Here is a 14,417-nt window from a genome sequence, read left to right as displayed (position 1 = left end):
CATCTTACTAGCACATTATTCAGGGGCACTGTGGGGGTATCTATGGGGGCACTTCTTACTGGCACATTATTGGTGGCACTTTTTACTGGCACATTATTGGAGGCACTATGGGGGCATCTACTGAGGCCACAAAGAAAGGGTATTTTATATGGGGGAATGGGGGAGAGGAACACTATGGAGGCTTCTACTGAGGCCACAAAGAAGGGGTATTTTAAATGAGGGGCTCTGTATAGGGGCATTTTATACTGGGGCACATTATGGTGGGTACTATGGGGAAGAGGAGAGAGGAGTACTATGGGGGCTCATCTATGGGGGGCATTTTATACAAACCGGATTCCAAAAAAGTTGGGACACTATACAAATCGTGAATAAAAACTGAATGCAATGATGTGGAGGTGCCAACTTCTAATATTTTATTCAGAATAGAACATAAATCACGGAACCAAAGTTTAAACTGAGAAAATGTACCATTTTAAGGGAAAAATATGTTGAATCAGAATTTCATGGTGTCAACAAATCCCCAAAAAGTTGGGACAAGGCCATTTTTTACCACTGTGTGGCATCTCCCCTTCTTTTTACAACACTCAACAGACGTCTGGGGACCGAGGAGACCAGTTTCTCAAGTTTAGAAATAGGAATGCTCTCCCATTCTTGTCTAATACAGGCCTCTAACTGTTCAATCGTCTTGGGCCTTCTTTGTTGCACCTTCCTCTTTATGATGCGCCAAATGTTCTCTATAGGTGAAAGATCTGTACTGCAGAGTGGCCATTTCAGTACCCGGATCCTTCTCCTACGCAGCCATGATGTTGTGATTGATGCAGAATGTGGTCTGGCATTATCTTGTTGAAAAATGCAGGGTCTTCCCTGAAAGAGAGGACGTCTGGATGGGAGCATATGTTGTTCTAGAACCTGAATCTATTTTTCTGCATTGATGGTGCCTTTCCAGACATGCAAGCTGCCCATGCCACACGCACTCATGCAACCCCATACCATCAGAGATGCAGGCTTCTGAACTGAGCGTTAATAACAACTTGGGTTGTCCTTGTCCTCTTTGGTCCGGATGACATGGCGTCCCAGATTTTCAAAAAGAACTTCGAATCGTGACTCGTCTGACCACAGAACAGTCTTCCATTTTGCCACACTCCATTTTAAATGATCCCTGGCCCAGTGAAAACACCTGAGCTTGTGGATCGTTGCTTAGAAATGGCTTCTTCTTTGCACTGTAGAGTTTCAGCTGGCAACGGCGGATGGCACGGTGGATTGTGTTCACTGACAATGGTTTCTGGAAGTATTCCTGAGCCCATTCTGTGATTTCCTTTACAGTAGCATTCCTGTTTGTGGTGTAGTGTCGTTTAAGGGCCCGGAGATCACGGGCATCCAGTATGGTTTTACGGCCTTGACCCTTACGCACAGAGATTGTTCCAGATTCTCTGAATCTTCGGATGATGTTATGCACAGTTGATGATGATAGGTGCAAAGTCTTTGCAATTTTTCGCTGGGTAACACCTTTCTGATATTGCTCCACTATCTTTCTGCGCAACATTGTGGGAATTGGTGATCCTCTACCCATCTTGGCTTCTGAGAGACACTGCCACTCTGAGAAGCTCTTTTTATACCCAATCATGTTGCCAATTGACCTAATTAGTGTTATTTGGTCTTCCAGCTCTTCATTATGCTTAAATTTACTTTTTTCCAACCTCTTATTGCTACTTGTCCCAACTTTTTTGGGATTTGTTGACACCGTGAAATTTTGAATCAACGTATTTTTCCTTTAAAATGATACATTTACTCGGATTAAACGTTTGATCTGTCATCTACGTTCTATTACAAATAAAATATTGACATTTGCCATCTCCACATCATTGCATTCAGTTTTTATTCACAATTTGTTTAGTGTCCCAACTTTTTTGGAATCCGGTTTGTACTTGCAAATTATGGGGGAGACTGAGGGCATCTACTGGGGCACTATATATGGGGCATTTTATACTGGTACATTATGGGGGGCACTAGGAAGAAGGGGGAGAGGAGCACTATGGGGCATTTACTGGGGGTACTATATAGTGGTATTTTATACTGGCACATTATGGGGGCACTATGGGGACATTAGCTCAACTGGGGGCATTAAAAGGGGGTAATTTTTGCACTGGCACATTATAAGAAGAATTATTACTACTGGGGGGCATTATGATGGGCTTTATTAGTACTGGGGGTCTATGGGGAACATGATTATTAGTATGGGCACTATGGGAGCATTATTACTTCTGAGGCACAGTGGGTATATGTTGGGGGCAATGTAGGAGCACTATTGCTATCATGTGTGCTCTAGCAGAGAATTATTCCTATTGGTGGGACTTTTGGGAGCACTATTACTGTGGGGGCACGTTGGCACAGTATCAGCTTACCACAATTATTTTTGGGGGACGTTATGTTTACACTATTAGTGTCAAGGGCACTATTTGCTAGGTGCAGTTATTTTAGGGCACTGTGTGCCAATAATTATTGAAGGGCACTATCTGCATGGTACTACTATTATCAGGGGGTTTATCTGTTTCTGCAGTATAGTATTGGGGAGCACAGTGGCACAGTATTGGGGGTGGTATGATGATTTGTCCAGAAGATGGGAGGATGATGGAAAAGTAGTAAACTAAGATTTTGTTTGTCAAACTGCAGAGACTAGAAATGGCTGAAAAATTGTGGTCTGGTCTGAAGGTCGGAAAGGAGAAGATGAGGAAAGAGAACATCTACATCAAAGGAGACATCACTGGATGTAAGAGGTATGTGGCGCTGTATTGCCCTGTATGTAGGGGTGGATGGAGGGGTTAGTAGTACAGTACTATCTGCACATTGTAAAAAAAAAAAACTAATCTGCAGAATACTATATATTTGTGTCAGAAGTTGTGCTTTTTTTTTAATTTTTAGAATAATGATACAGCCATTTTATTTGATACTTTTGTGTTAATTCTTTTTTTTCCTCTATATTAAGGGACACCGTAGTCACCAGAAGCACAACAGCTAAACACAGTAGTTCTGGTGGCTATAGCATGTCTCTGCAAGCTTTTTAATGTAAACACTGCCTTTTCAGAAAAAAAGGCAGTATTTACATTACTGCCAAGGAACACCTCTAGTGCCCACTCATCATTATTAAAGTTTACTACTCTACGAGGTGTGTGGATTTAGTTTTTTGTTTGTGTGTTGTGGTGGAAGGCTTGATTGCATGCTAGGGTGTGGGAAGGCGGGACCCAGGGGGCCCAAGTAAATTCTTGCCCAGGGTCTAATCAATATTAAAGACGGGCCTGATTGTGGATATGCTGGCAACTATACAACTGTAAATTTTTACTACGTTCCTTCAGACATTCTTATGAATGATCTGCAGTCTCATTTAAGAGGAGTCCTGGATATCCTCTATGTCACTGCTTAATAACAAAAAATTATGTATCCTTGAATGTAACCATCAGTAGGGCACATATTTATGCAGGAAAAAATGTATGGATTCTGAAAAGTACCCATTTTATAGGTCACATAGAAGTAGAGTAGCACTTAGACACCTGCCATGATCCTTCTGCTGAAAGCAATGAACTGTAATATATAGAACGCATACAATTTGTGCATTTAAAGCTCACTAAACTGTAGTGCAGTAAGGACACCAAAGTTTGATGGTATATTTCAATGTAAATGCAGTCCTATATCATTAAACACATAGCCTGTCCTGTCTCCAGGAGTCTATTTTAAAATGTTGTTTTTTTTTAGGATGATTAAATTACATTCAAAGTAAAACATACATCATTTTAAAGGTATTTACATTCAGCAATTTAATTGTCCCTACTTAATTTGGCACTGCAAACTTCTGGAGAAACTCAGAAAAGAGAAACTCCTTTAGATATTACAGATTATACAGGTTAGGACAGGTGATCATTAAAATCAGTATAGTCATACAAATGTTCATGTATGTTCATTTAATAAAATTGAAGTAGTGCCACATATTTTATATTTTCTTAATTTAGGTGTGCAGACAAATAAGCTTTACAATCAAAAGTCTTGCATCTCTGGCACAACTGCATTAGTGGCCCCATTTCTAAAGTTACTGTACTATATGGGTAGCATTAAGTAATCTGGGTATTGCTCAACCTGTATGTGGATCAATGAATACAATCTGACCTAATGAACATTAACCAGAACATTACAGAGCATGTTTAGTTTTTCTTCTTTTATCTCTCATCTTTTACGTTGTATTGCTGACCAAATTTAATTGAAGGCTTGAACTATTATCCTCAACATCAAGAATACATTTGGAAGGTCATCAAATTCTCTATGTCCTACCTGTTGCTGCAGCTGATGAGTCTAGAAGGGTCAGAATCATAAGAGCCAGGATAAACAAGAAAGCAGGTATTCGCATGGTCCTACTCCATGGAGCCATCCTAGATATAAAACTCCTAAAGCAGGTAGGAAGAAAGGAGGCAGGAGTATGGAGAGCACCAACAAAAAGTTCTATATACAGAATGCAAAAAAATTCTTCTGTGGTACAGCTCCAGACACTGCTCCTAGCTAATACATCCAGAAGTTGTCTCAGCCTTTCCCCTTTTCATCTGTCTTTCCTTTGCAATCCCTCAACTGTTCTATAGACAAGAAAAGGATTGCATCCATAAGCAGAGGGAGGGAGCCCTCTAGTGTGTAGCCAGCCTAGCAGATTTTACAGAAAATGTAGCATATATAGCCAGTCAATTTCATATAAGTACAAGTTTGAACTTCAACATAAAAATGCAAGCGAAAAAACAAACAAACAACAAAAGCTTTGCACTGCCCATACAAAAATACTGAAGGGTGTGCAGAAAAAGGAAACACTTTATAGCAACTCCAGTGTCAAATGTGCGCTACTGGGAGAAACAGCAGATAACCACTGTAACGTAGAAGTTGTCAATGAAGTAGAAACCCGCCGAGTTACTAATCAACCGCTCATACACTAAACAAATTGCTTAAAGGGTTTCTGTCACCACAATTTTTGCTATTAGGCTAGGTCTACACAACGACATTTGTCGCGCGACAGATAAGGAACAACTACACTGCAACATTTGTCGTGCAACATCTCGAATGGATTTTCTGCAACTGTTGTGTTGCAGCATGTTGCATGTTGCAGTGCGACACCATAGACTGCCATTATAAAAATGGTCGCGCGACATGGGTGCGACAAATGTCGTCGTGTAGACCTATCCTTAAACAGGCTGACTTTATACATGTGCAAATGTCACCTGAATTTAACTCTGCTAGTCTTTTTTTTTTCAGTGTGCCCCCGTTTTTGTGCAATTATAACTTTTATTATATGCAAATTAGCCTATAGGAGCAGGAGGGGGGTGTTGCACATGCTCCTAGAGGCTCCGTTCTCCCACCTCATGTCACGCCCTTCTACTCTTGAATGACAGGGCCAGGCCAGCATTGGTCTCCTCCTGCCGGCCCCGTGCCATTCAGTATTCGGCGCAGGCGCAGTGAGAAAGCCAGCAAACGTCCTTCCCTTGCTGCGCCTTTGCTGAATACTGAACGGGACAGCGCAGGCGCGAGATTTCCCCGGCAGGAGGAGACCAACGCTGGCCTGTCAATCAACAGTAGAAGGGCGTGGCCAGAGGTGAGAGAACGGAGCCTCTAGGACAGGGGTGCACAACCTGCGGCCCGGGGGCCACATGCGGCCCTTGATACCATTCTGTGCGGCCCCCAACCATCTGGTAACAGACATGTATGCCTATGTCTTGTGGCTGCTTACATGTATTTCTGCCATTAGATGGGAGTCCTGGAAGTGTAACTAGACATTAAAGGGATTCTGTCATCAGAAATGAGCCCTATAAGCTAAACATATGGTGATGTCCCTTGTAAAACACAGAATCCTAAAGTGAGTTTATCAAATGCCCCTGTGGCTCTATATTCATAAAAAAGCGGTTTATATCACCTGTCAATCACTTTAAAATGTGTCCAAGGGGACGTCTCATGGTGAAAGGTGCCCGGCTGCAGCCATCTCGTTTAGGTGCCCAGCGCCGCCTTCTGAGCTGAAATCGCCGCCCTCCCCTTCATTCGATCCGCCTACCTCAGGTGACTAACCTTCCTTGTGCCCAGCCACGCCCACCTGTGAAGGAGCCCAGCACCGCCTATGGGTCCTCCTTTCATCAACGATAGATAGCCGTAATCTTGCGATGCGCGAGCTTGCGCATGCGCAGTTCTTTTCCTGAGGCTGATGCCAGCACAGGGAAGGAACACTATACCGGCACTGCGCATCGCGAGATTACGGCTATCTATTGTTGATGAAAGGAGGAGACATAGGCGGTGCTGGGCTCCTTCACAGGCGGGCGTGGCTGGGCACGGCTGGGCACAAGGAAGGTTAGTCACCTGAGGTAGGCGGATCGAATGAAAGGGAGGGCGGCGATTTCAGCTCAGAAGGTGGCGCTGGGCACCTAAACGAGATGGCTGCAGCCGGGCACCTTTCACCATGAGACGTCCCCTTGGACACATTTTGAAGTGATTGACAGGTGATATAAACCTCTTTTTTATGAATATAGAGCCACAGGGGCATTTGATAAACTCACTTTAGGATCCAGTGTTTTTCAAGGGACATCGCCATATGTTTAGCTTAGAGGGCTCATTTCTGATGACAGAATCCCTTTAATGGTATATAATGTGTTTTCAATATGCCATAAGTACAATATTTCAGTTGTTAATACACCTTTAAATTTTAATTTCGGCCCTCGTCATTGGTTAATTCTGGCAATGTGGCCCCCTACCAGGAAACGTTGTGCACCCCTGCTCTAGGAGCAGGTGCAATGCCCCCCCCCCCCACCGCGAGGCTAATTTGCATATAATAAAAGTTATAATTGCACAAAAACAGGGGCACACTGAAAAAAAAGAATAGCAGAGTTAAATTCAGGTGACATTTGCACATGTATAATGTCAGCCTGTTTAATAGCAAAAATTGTGGTGACAGAAACCGTTTAAACAGTTAATCAGTAATGGCAGGTGGGTATGATTTTTTTCTATTCCCATTCACATTGTCACCAACTTTTGAGCAATAGTTTCAAGGGTTGCTGACATCACATTTGAGCTCTCTGCTGTTTGGGCCCATTCACACATCCGTGTGTGTTTTGCGGATCCGCGGATCTGCAAAACACGGACACCGGCAATGTGCGTTCCGCATTTTGCGGACCTCATATCACCGTCACTTAATAGAAAATACCCATTCTTGCAATTGCGGACAAGAATAGAACATGTTCGGCCCCATAAAAATGAATGGGTCCGCAATTCCGTTCCGCAAAATGCGGAACGGAATTGCGGACGTGTGAATGGAGCCTTTAGCTGAATATCCGGAAATGATAAGTACATATCCCTCAGTGGTTTTCATTCACTTCAGTGTTGAAAGTGGCAAACAGTCCCCAAAAATGTAACTTTGAACAAGGGCTGAGCAGTTAATAAAGTTTGTTTGATTAATCACCATTTCACTTTCATTTTATCAAAATCATTAAAGGGGTTATCCCATGACTAATGTAAAAAATCACACATCATATAGTACATGACAACATCTTTCTGACAAAGCTAGAACCAGCCCTGTACCTCACGTCGATCCAGAAATCTCCCCATTCATTGCTCTGCTAGATTTATATCAAGCTGGAGGCTCAAGGGGAGTGTCTTTTCTGCTGCAGCTAAGGGGGCGTGTCTGTGCTCTCCCTATCAGAGCTAAGGAGGCGTGTCCATGCTCTCCCTATCAGAGCTCAGGAGGTAGTTGAAAGATAAAACTGACCTGCTCACTGAGATGGCCGCACATGCTCAAAGAAATTAGAAATTAAGTGGCACTATAAAGATACATTTTACTGAATAACTCAGTAGCTATCGTTAATTTCTAACGATAATTTGTTTTCCCTTAGTCCTAACAGCAGCACAGATGGGGTTAACTGCCCCTGTGGACTGGTAGGACCGGCGGAATTTTTAATGAGCCCAAGAACCAATAAACGATCTTCAGCTCCCTGAAAGGGAGGAGATCACCCCCCAGCCCACCGTGTTTTTAACAAGCATAATGTATTTTAGGGTGGGATATTTGTGTGCTGCTGTTAGGACTAAGGGAAAACAAATTATCGTTAGAAATTAACGATTCCCTTACGTCCTACCAGCAGCACAGATGGGGAGATAGCAAGAAGAAACCCCTAGGGCGGGTCCTCATGCCTGGCAGAACAAAGAACAGTCTGCCCAAAAGCCGAAAACTCTGCCATCCTAGCATCTATCCTATAATGGGAGATGAAGGTTGACTCAGAGCTCCAGGAGGCCGCCTTACAGATCAACTCTAAGGGGAGGAGTCTTCTCTCCGCAACCGAGGTGGAGACAGCCCTAGTAGAATGGGCTCTCACAAACTCCGGAGGATCTAGGGATTGGGAGACGAAAGCTTCCATAATGGCCTCCTTGATCCAGCGACTAATGGTAGCTTTAGACGCTTTATGGCCTTTAGACTTACCGGCAAACAGGATAAGGAGATTCTCGTCTATCCTGAATTCTCTAGATCTATCCACATAGATCTGGAGGCATCTTGAAATATCCAGCGGGTCTCTAGCTGGAGTATCAGAGGAGGAGGCTGTAAACAAAACTGGTAAAGAGATTACCTGATTGATATTCTGGAAAGTAGGCACCTTAGGCCTGAAGTATGGTAAAAACTTCAGGAGTACTCTATCCTGTAGAAAAATAATGTACGGGTGAACTGCAGAGAAAGCCTGCAATTCAGAAATTCTTTTGGCTGAAGCTATAGCCAGAAGAAAGACCATCTTTAAAGTCAAATATTTGAAATTTACCTCCTCCAAGGGCTCGAAGGGGGGAGATGCTAGCCCCCTGAGCACTACTGAAAGATCCCACTGGGGGATAGGTTTCAGTATAGTAGGCTTTAATCTTTCAGCTCCCTTCAGGAAGCGTTTGATGAGTGGGTCCCGAGAATGTGGCCTGTTGAGACAGGCCGAGATGGCACAAACCTGTACTTTCAAGGTAGCTGGAGATAGGCCTCTATCTAATCCATCTTGAAGAAATTGAAGTATCGCAGGAAGGGGCGGGTCTGCGGACGCCACCTGTCTGGAATCACACCATGCCACGAAGATTCTCATGATCCTGGAGTAGGCCTTCTTTGTAGACTCTGCTCGGGAATGCGACAAAGTTCTCAGGACCGACTCGGAAAGCCCTTCTATATTGGGAAGGGACTGATCAACCTCCAGGCTGTCAGGTTGAACCTGTGCAGATCTGGGCAGAGGTGAGTGTCCCACGACACCAGGGTCTGCTCCGGGGGGAGTCTCCAATATTGTCCCCGACTCATCTGAATGAGTTGGGTAAACCAGGATCTTCTGGGCCAAAACGGTATGATGACTATTACCGAGGCCTGATCCTGACGGATTTTCATCAATACCCTCGGTATCATGGAAAAGGGAGGGAAGATGTAAGCCAGCCTGAACCTCCACGGTATTGACAGAGCATCTATCGCCAGGGGGTTGTCTTCCCTGTAGAGGGAACAGAACCTCATCACCTTGGCGTTGAACCTGGTTGCCATGAGATCCACTTCTGGCATACCCCATCTGTGAACTAGCTGCCTGAAGATCTCCGGATGCAGAGACCACTCCATGGTCGGTAATCCTCGACTTAAGCGGTCCGCTATCATATTGAGGGAGCCTCGAATATGAACGGCAGATAGATGGGAAAGGTTCAGCTCTGCCCACCGAAGAATCACCCCGATCTCTGACAGAAGGGGCAATGATCTTGTGCCTCCCTGTTTGTTTATATAGAGAACTGCAGTCATATTGTCTGACTGGACTTTCACTGCTTTGCCCCGGATCTGAGGCGCAAAGTGAAGGAGGGCTAGCCGGATAGCTCGCATCTCGCGAAGATTGGAGGAAAGATGCCGCTCCAGAGGAGACCAAGATCCCTGAATTGGGGATCCGTCCAGGTGAGCGCCCCAGCCTACAAGGGACGCGTCTGTAGTCAATATGACCCAAGCTGGTTGGGTCATAGACTTCCCTGCTGGTAGCTGAAACCACCATCTGAGGGAATTTCGGGTTTGACCGGACAGGGAGCACAGGGAATCTAGCCCCGCAGGGCTGCCGTTCCATAGGTGTAAGACCTCCGACTGAAGAGGACGGAGGTGCCATAGCGCCCAAGGGACCGCATCCGCAGCCGCTGACATGAGCCCCAGCATCTTCATGAGAGTCCGGATAGAGACTCGACGAGGGACATAAAGGACCTTTGCCAGGTCCTGAATCCGCGCTCTCCTTTCTGGAGTCAACCGGAGGGACATCTCCACAGAGTCGACCACGAATCCTAAGTAATGGATTGAAGTCGATGGGCTCACATTCGACTTCTGCCAGTTGATAATCCAGCCTAGGCGGAAGAGAAAAGAGATTGCGACCTGAAGATGGTGGGTAAGGATCGGAACTGAAGAGGCTATGAAAAGCCAATCGTCCAGATAAGGAATAATAGTCAGTCCTTGAAGTCTCAAAGCTGCCACCACCGACACCACCACCTTGGTGAAGATAAGGGGGGCAGAAGAGATTCCGAAGGGAAGCGCGGCGAACTGAAAGTGCCTGCGAACCCCTGATATCTGGACCGCGATCCTGAGGAGTTTCCGGGACGCGGAATGGATCGGAATGTGAAGATACGCATCTTTGAGGTCCAGAGTAGCCATGACATCCCCAGGGTTGAGGATATGGCTGACTGACCTTATGGTTTCCATGCGAAACCTTGTTTTCCTTATAAATCGATTGAGAAATCTCAAGTCGATGATCATCCGGAGATCTCCCGTCTTTTTGGGAACCAGGAACACCGGTGAATAAATCCCTAGGCCCCTCTCCCCTGCCGGCACCTCCTCTAGGGCTCCCTTGGAAATATAGTCCTGAATGTAAGCTTCTAGGACCACTTGTTTGGCAGACCCGAAGTTTCGTGTGGTGATGAATCTCTCTGGGGGGAGAGAGATAAGATCTACCCGGTATCCAAGGGAAACTATGTCCTGGACCCAGGGGTCTGCAATCAACCGGCTCCAAGAGTCTTTGAAATGGGTAAGACGACCCCCCACGGGAATCTGGGGGAGGGGTACGGGAAAATCTAGGGGAGATACTGCAGGGGCAGCAGGGCTTATCCAAGAGCCTCGAAGAGGCCCATAGTCAGGAGGGCTTTGCCTCCCTGGTGGGTTTACGGGAGCGTCTCGAATATTTACGAGATGGTCCCCCCCAATCTCTGCGCCTAGACTGCTGCCCTGGACGACCTCCGCCTTTCTTCTCCTGTCTGGGGCGTCCCCGAAAGGGCTGCTGGGGGAGGCTCTTCCCCTTTTTATCGGAGAACCCCTCCATTATCTTGTCCAATTCGGACCCGAATAGCCTATCCGGTTCGAAGGGGAGCCCACAAAGATTGAACTTGGACGCGTTATCCGCGATCCAAGGCTTCAGCCAGAGTGGTCTGCGGGCAGCCGAAACTAGGGCCATAGTTTTGGCGGCCAGCTTCAGCTGCATCTGGGTAGAATCGACCAGGAAGTCCATGGCCAGATTGGCCGACTTGAAGGCTGCCAGGATATCATCCCTTGATACACTCTGATCAACGTCCGTCTGGATACTGTTAAGTTTAGAGCGTAAATAGGCGGCTACCTCCGTGGCCGCAATAGAAGTTGATGCGGAGGCAGCAGCCGCCACGTAACTCCTCCTAAGGGTGCACTCTACCCTCCGATCTAGAGGGTCCTGCAGACTAGACCCATCGTCTGCAGGAACTAGAGTGCGCCGGGACAACTTGGCAATAGCCATGTCCACCCTGGGAACGGAACCCCACGATTCCACCAAGGGTTTAGCCATCGGGTACATCAGTTTGAACTTTCTAGTGAGAACTGGACCCTTCTCAGGCTTTCTCCATTCCGTGCGCATCACGGAGAGAAGGGTCTCATCCGCTCTAAAGACACGCTGTGTCCGTCCGGCGGGATCGGAGGACTCCCCCATGTCAACATCATGGTCCCCCGACCTGATGGACTTAAGTAACTTCTGCGTCTTTTCTGGAGGAAAAAAGCAAGAAGTAGATTCTTCTTCCTCAGAAGAAGAAGACCCCGGAGAACAGGGGGTAGGTCTTTCGACCGCTGCGGCGACCTCCATGGGAGTCTGAGAGGATCCTGGTAGCCTCTCATTCAGCAGCCGCACCACTCCTTTAATGGAGTCGTCCACGTATGTCTTCGTCCACTGAAACATTTCCTGCATCGTAGGTTCCGTGGATGCCGTGCGACAACTCTCACATCTAGAGTACGGACAGCTGTCATCTAAGGGGGTGTTGCATTCGTAACACGCCAGATGCTTCCTCTTGGCCCCAGCTTTACGCTGATCCGGATCCTTAGGGGAAGCCATAGTTCTGTAATTAGAAAGAACACAGGTCATAACACCTACAATTTTACCTGGAGGTGGAGAAACAAGACCTTATGGGGGCCCACCAGCACTAGCAAAAATAGAGCTGTAAAAGAGGAAACCACAATCCCAAGCCAAGCAATACAAAATATCTCAAGGCACAGGGAACTCTGGAGCTAACTTGTAAAAGCGACGCAACCAGAGCACTGACTGACAGGCTCTGGGCGCTTAAGAGGAGGAAGCCACGCCCCCTGGGCGGGGCCTCAATCGTAATTAGCCCAGAGGGATAAACAGAGCCTAAACAGGCTCAGCAAGCCATAAATGTCTCCCCCACCTAATCCTGGATCCCAGGGAGAGAAAGGGAGAAAGCTTTAAATAGAAGCAGTGAGGTTTTACCCTCACGGCATCGCTATGAAAAAACCGGAAGTGACGTAGCGCACCTAGTGCGCGTCACTTCCGGAGATGGCGGCGCCCATAGCGCCGCAACATGCGGCGAGAGAACGGACGGGATACCGCAGCACTCGATTGTAAGAAGAGGGGAGGGAACACCCCCCTCCCCGACAGTACCCCAGCGGCACCCGACGGCCATAGCGCCGCCACATGCGGCGAGGGAGGACGGGATACCAAGCTGGATACAAGGAGAGGGGAGGGACACCCCTCACCCTGACGGTACCCCAAATAGAACGCCGACCAGCCTATAATAAAGGCAATAAGAGGCCATAGAGCAAACTTTAGATTTAAAGAAAAATAGCCCCTAGAACTCTTCAGCTCCCAGAGAGGGAGCGACACCGCCAGTCCACCTGTCCAGAGGACAGAAAAAAACACGGTGGGCTGGGGGGTGATCTCCTCCCTTTCAGGGAGCTGAAGATCGTTTATTGGTTCTTGGGCTCATTAAAAATTCCGCCGGTCCTACCAGTCCACAGGGGCAGTTAACCCCATCTGTGCTGCTGGTAGGACGTAAGGGAATACAACATTTTTAATTACATGCAATTACAAAAGTATTCAGATCCAGGAGCTGGTTTGAAAACTGTAGAATATTTTTCACCGGGCAACCCCTTTAAATCAATATTAGCCCCTACAAGTGGGACTAATACATGGCTGTATAATTACCGCGGGAGCCCAGCACTGACTGAAGCTGGGCTCTCGCTGTAATGGCAGAGATAAGAGATAACTCGAATCCCAGCCGTTTGTCACTAGATGATGTAGTCAATAGCGGCCACGGCAACTAGGCCGCTTTCACACGGGCAAGATTTCCGTGCGAGTGCAATGCGTGAGGTGAACGCATTGCACCCGCGCTGAATCCGGACCCATTAATTTCTATGGGGCTGTGCACATGAGCGGTGATTTTCACGTATCACTTGTGCGTTGCGTGAAAATCGCAGCATGCTCAATTTTGTGCGTTTTTCATGCAACACAGGCCCTATAGAATTGAATGGGGCTGCGTGAAAATCGCAAGCAAGTGCAGATGCGGTGTGATTTTCAAGCACGGTTGATAGGAGACGATCGGGACGGGGACCTGATCATTATTATTTTCCCTTATAACATGGTTAAAAGGGAAAATAATAGCATTCTTAATACAGAATGCCAAGTAAAATAGTGATGGAGGGGTTAAAAAAAATAATAATTTAACTCACCCTAATCCACTTGTTCGCGCAGCCCGGCTTCTCTTCTGTCTTCATCTTTGAGGAAAAGGACCTGTAGTGACGTCACTGCGCTCATCACATGGTCCGTCACATGATCCAAAAAAGATTCAAATTGATAATTGCCCTTAAAGGTGTTTTCTCATCCGCATATTGCTAGGATATGCCACCAATGTCAGATAGGAGTGGGTCACAGAGGTGAGACCCTCATCTATCTCCTGAACAGGCCTACCAAAGTGAAGGAGGGCGATCCGAACATAGCAGAGTGATGGCTCGACTATTTCTGGCAGTCCCATAGATGTGAATGGAGAGGTATTATGCCAAATTAAGAGGTGCAATGAACTGTTATATCAAAATAGCAGATTTCTCATTGATCCTGAAAAAAATATATATTATATAAAAAAAAAAAAAATCCATG

General features: G+C 46.4%; 1 protein-coding gene across 1 annotated transcript in view; it reads right to left on the bottom strand.

Annotated features, from left to right (window-relative positions):
* FNDC1 (fibronectin type III domain containing 1) overlaps positions 1 to 4,522 on the bottom strand; it is a 218,668-nt gene extending 214,146 nt beyond the window's left edge. Inside the window, exon 1 of the mRNA XM_040429455.1 lies at positions 4,318 to 4,522. Within this exon, the coding sequence (XP_040285389.1) occupies positions 4,318 to 4,414 (97 nt within the window). The 5' untranslated portion in view covers positions 4,415 to 4,522. The remainder of the gene's footprint in view (positions 1 to 4,317) is intronic.
* Between the last annotated feature and the right edge of the window lie 9,895 nt (positions 4,523 to 14,417).

Source organism: Bufo bufo, chromosome 4, assembly GCF_905171765.1.
Source record: "Bufo bufo chromosome 4, aBufBuf1.1, whole genome shotgun sequence".
Taxonomy (NCBI): domain Eukaryota; kingdom Metazoa; phylum Chordata; class Amphibia; order Anura; family Bufonidae; genus Bufo; species Bufo bufo.
Note: the sequence above shows the minus strand (reverse complement) of the source record. Positions and strands in the feature narration are given on the sequence as shown.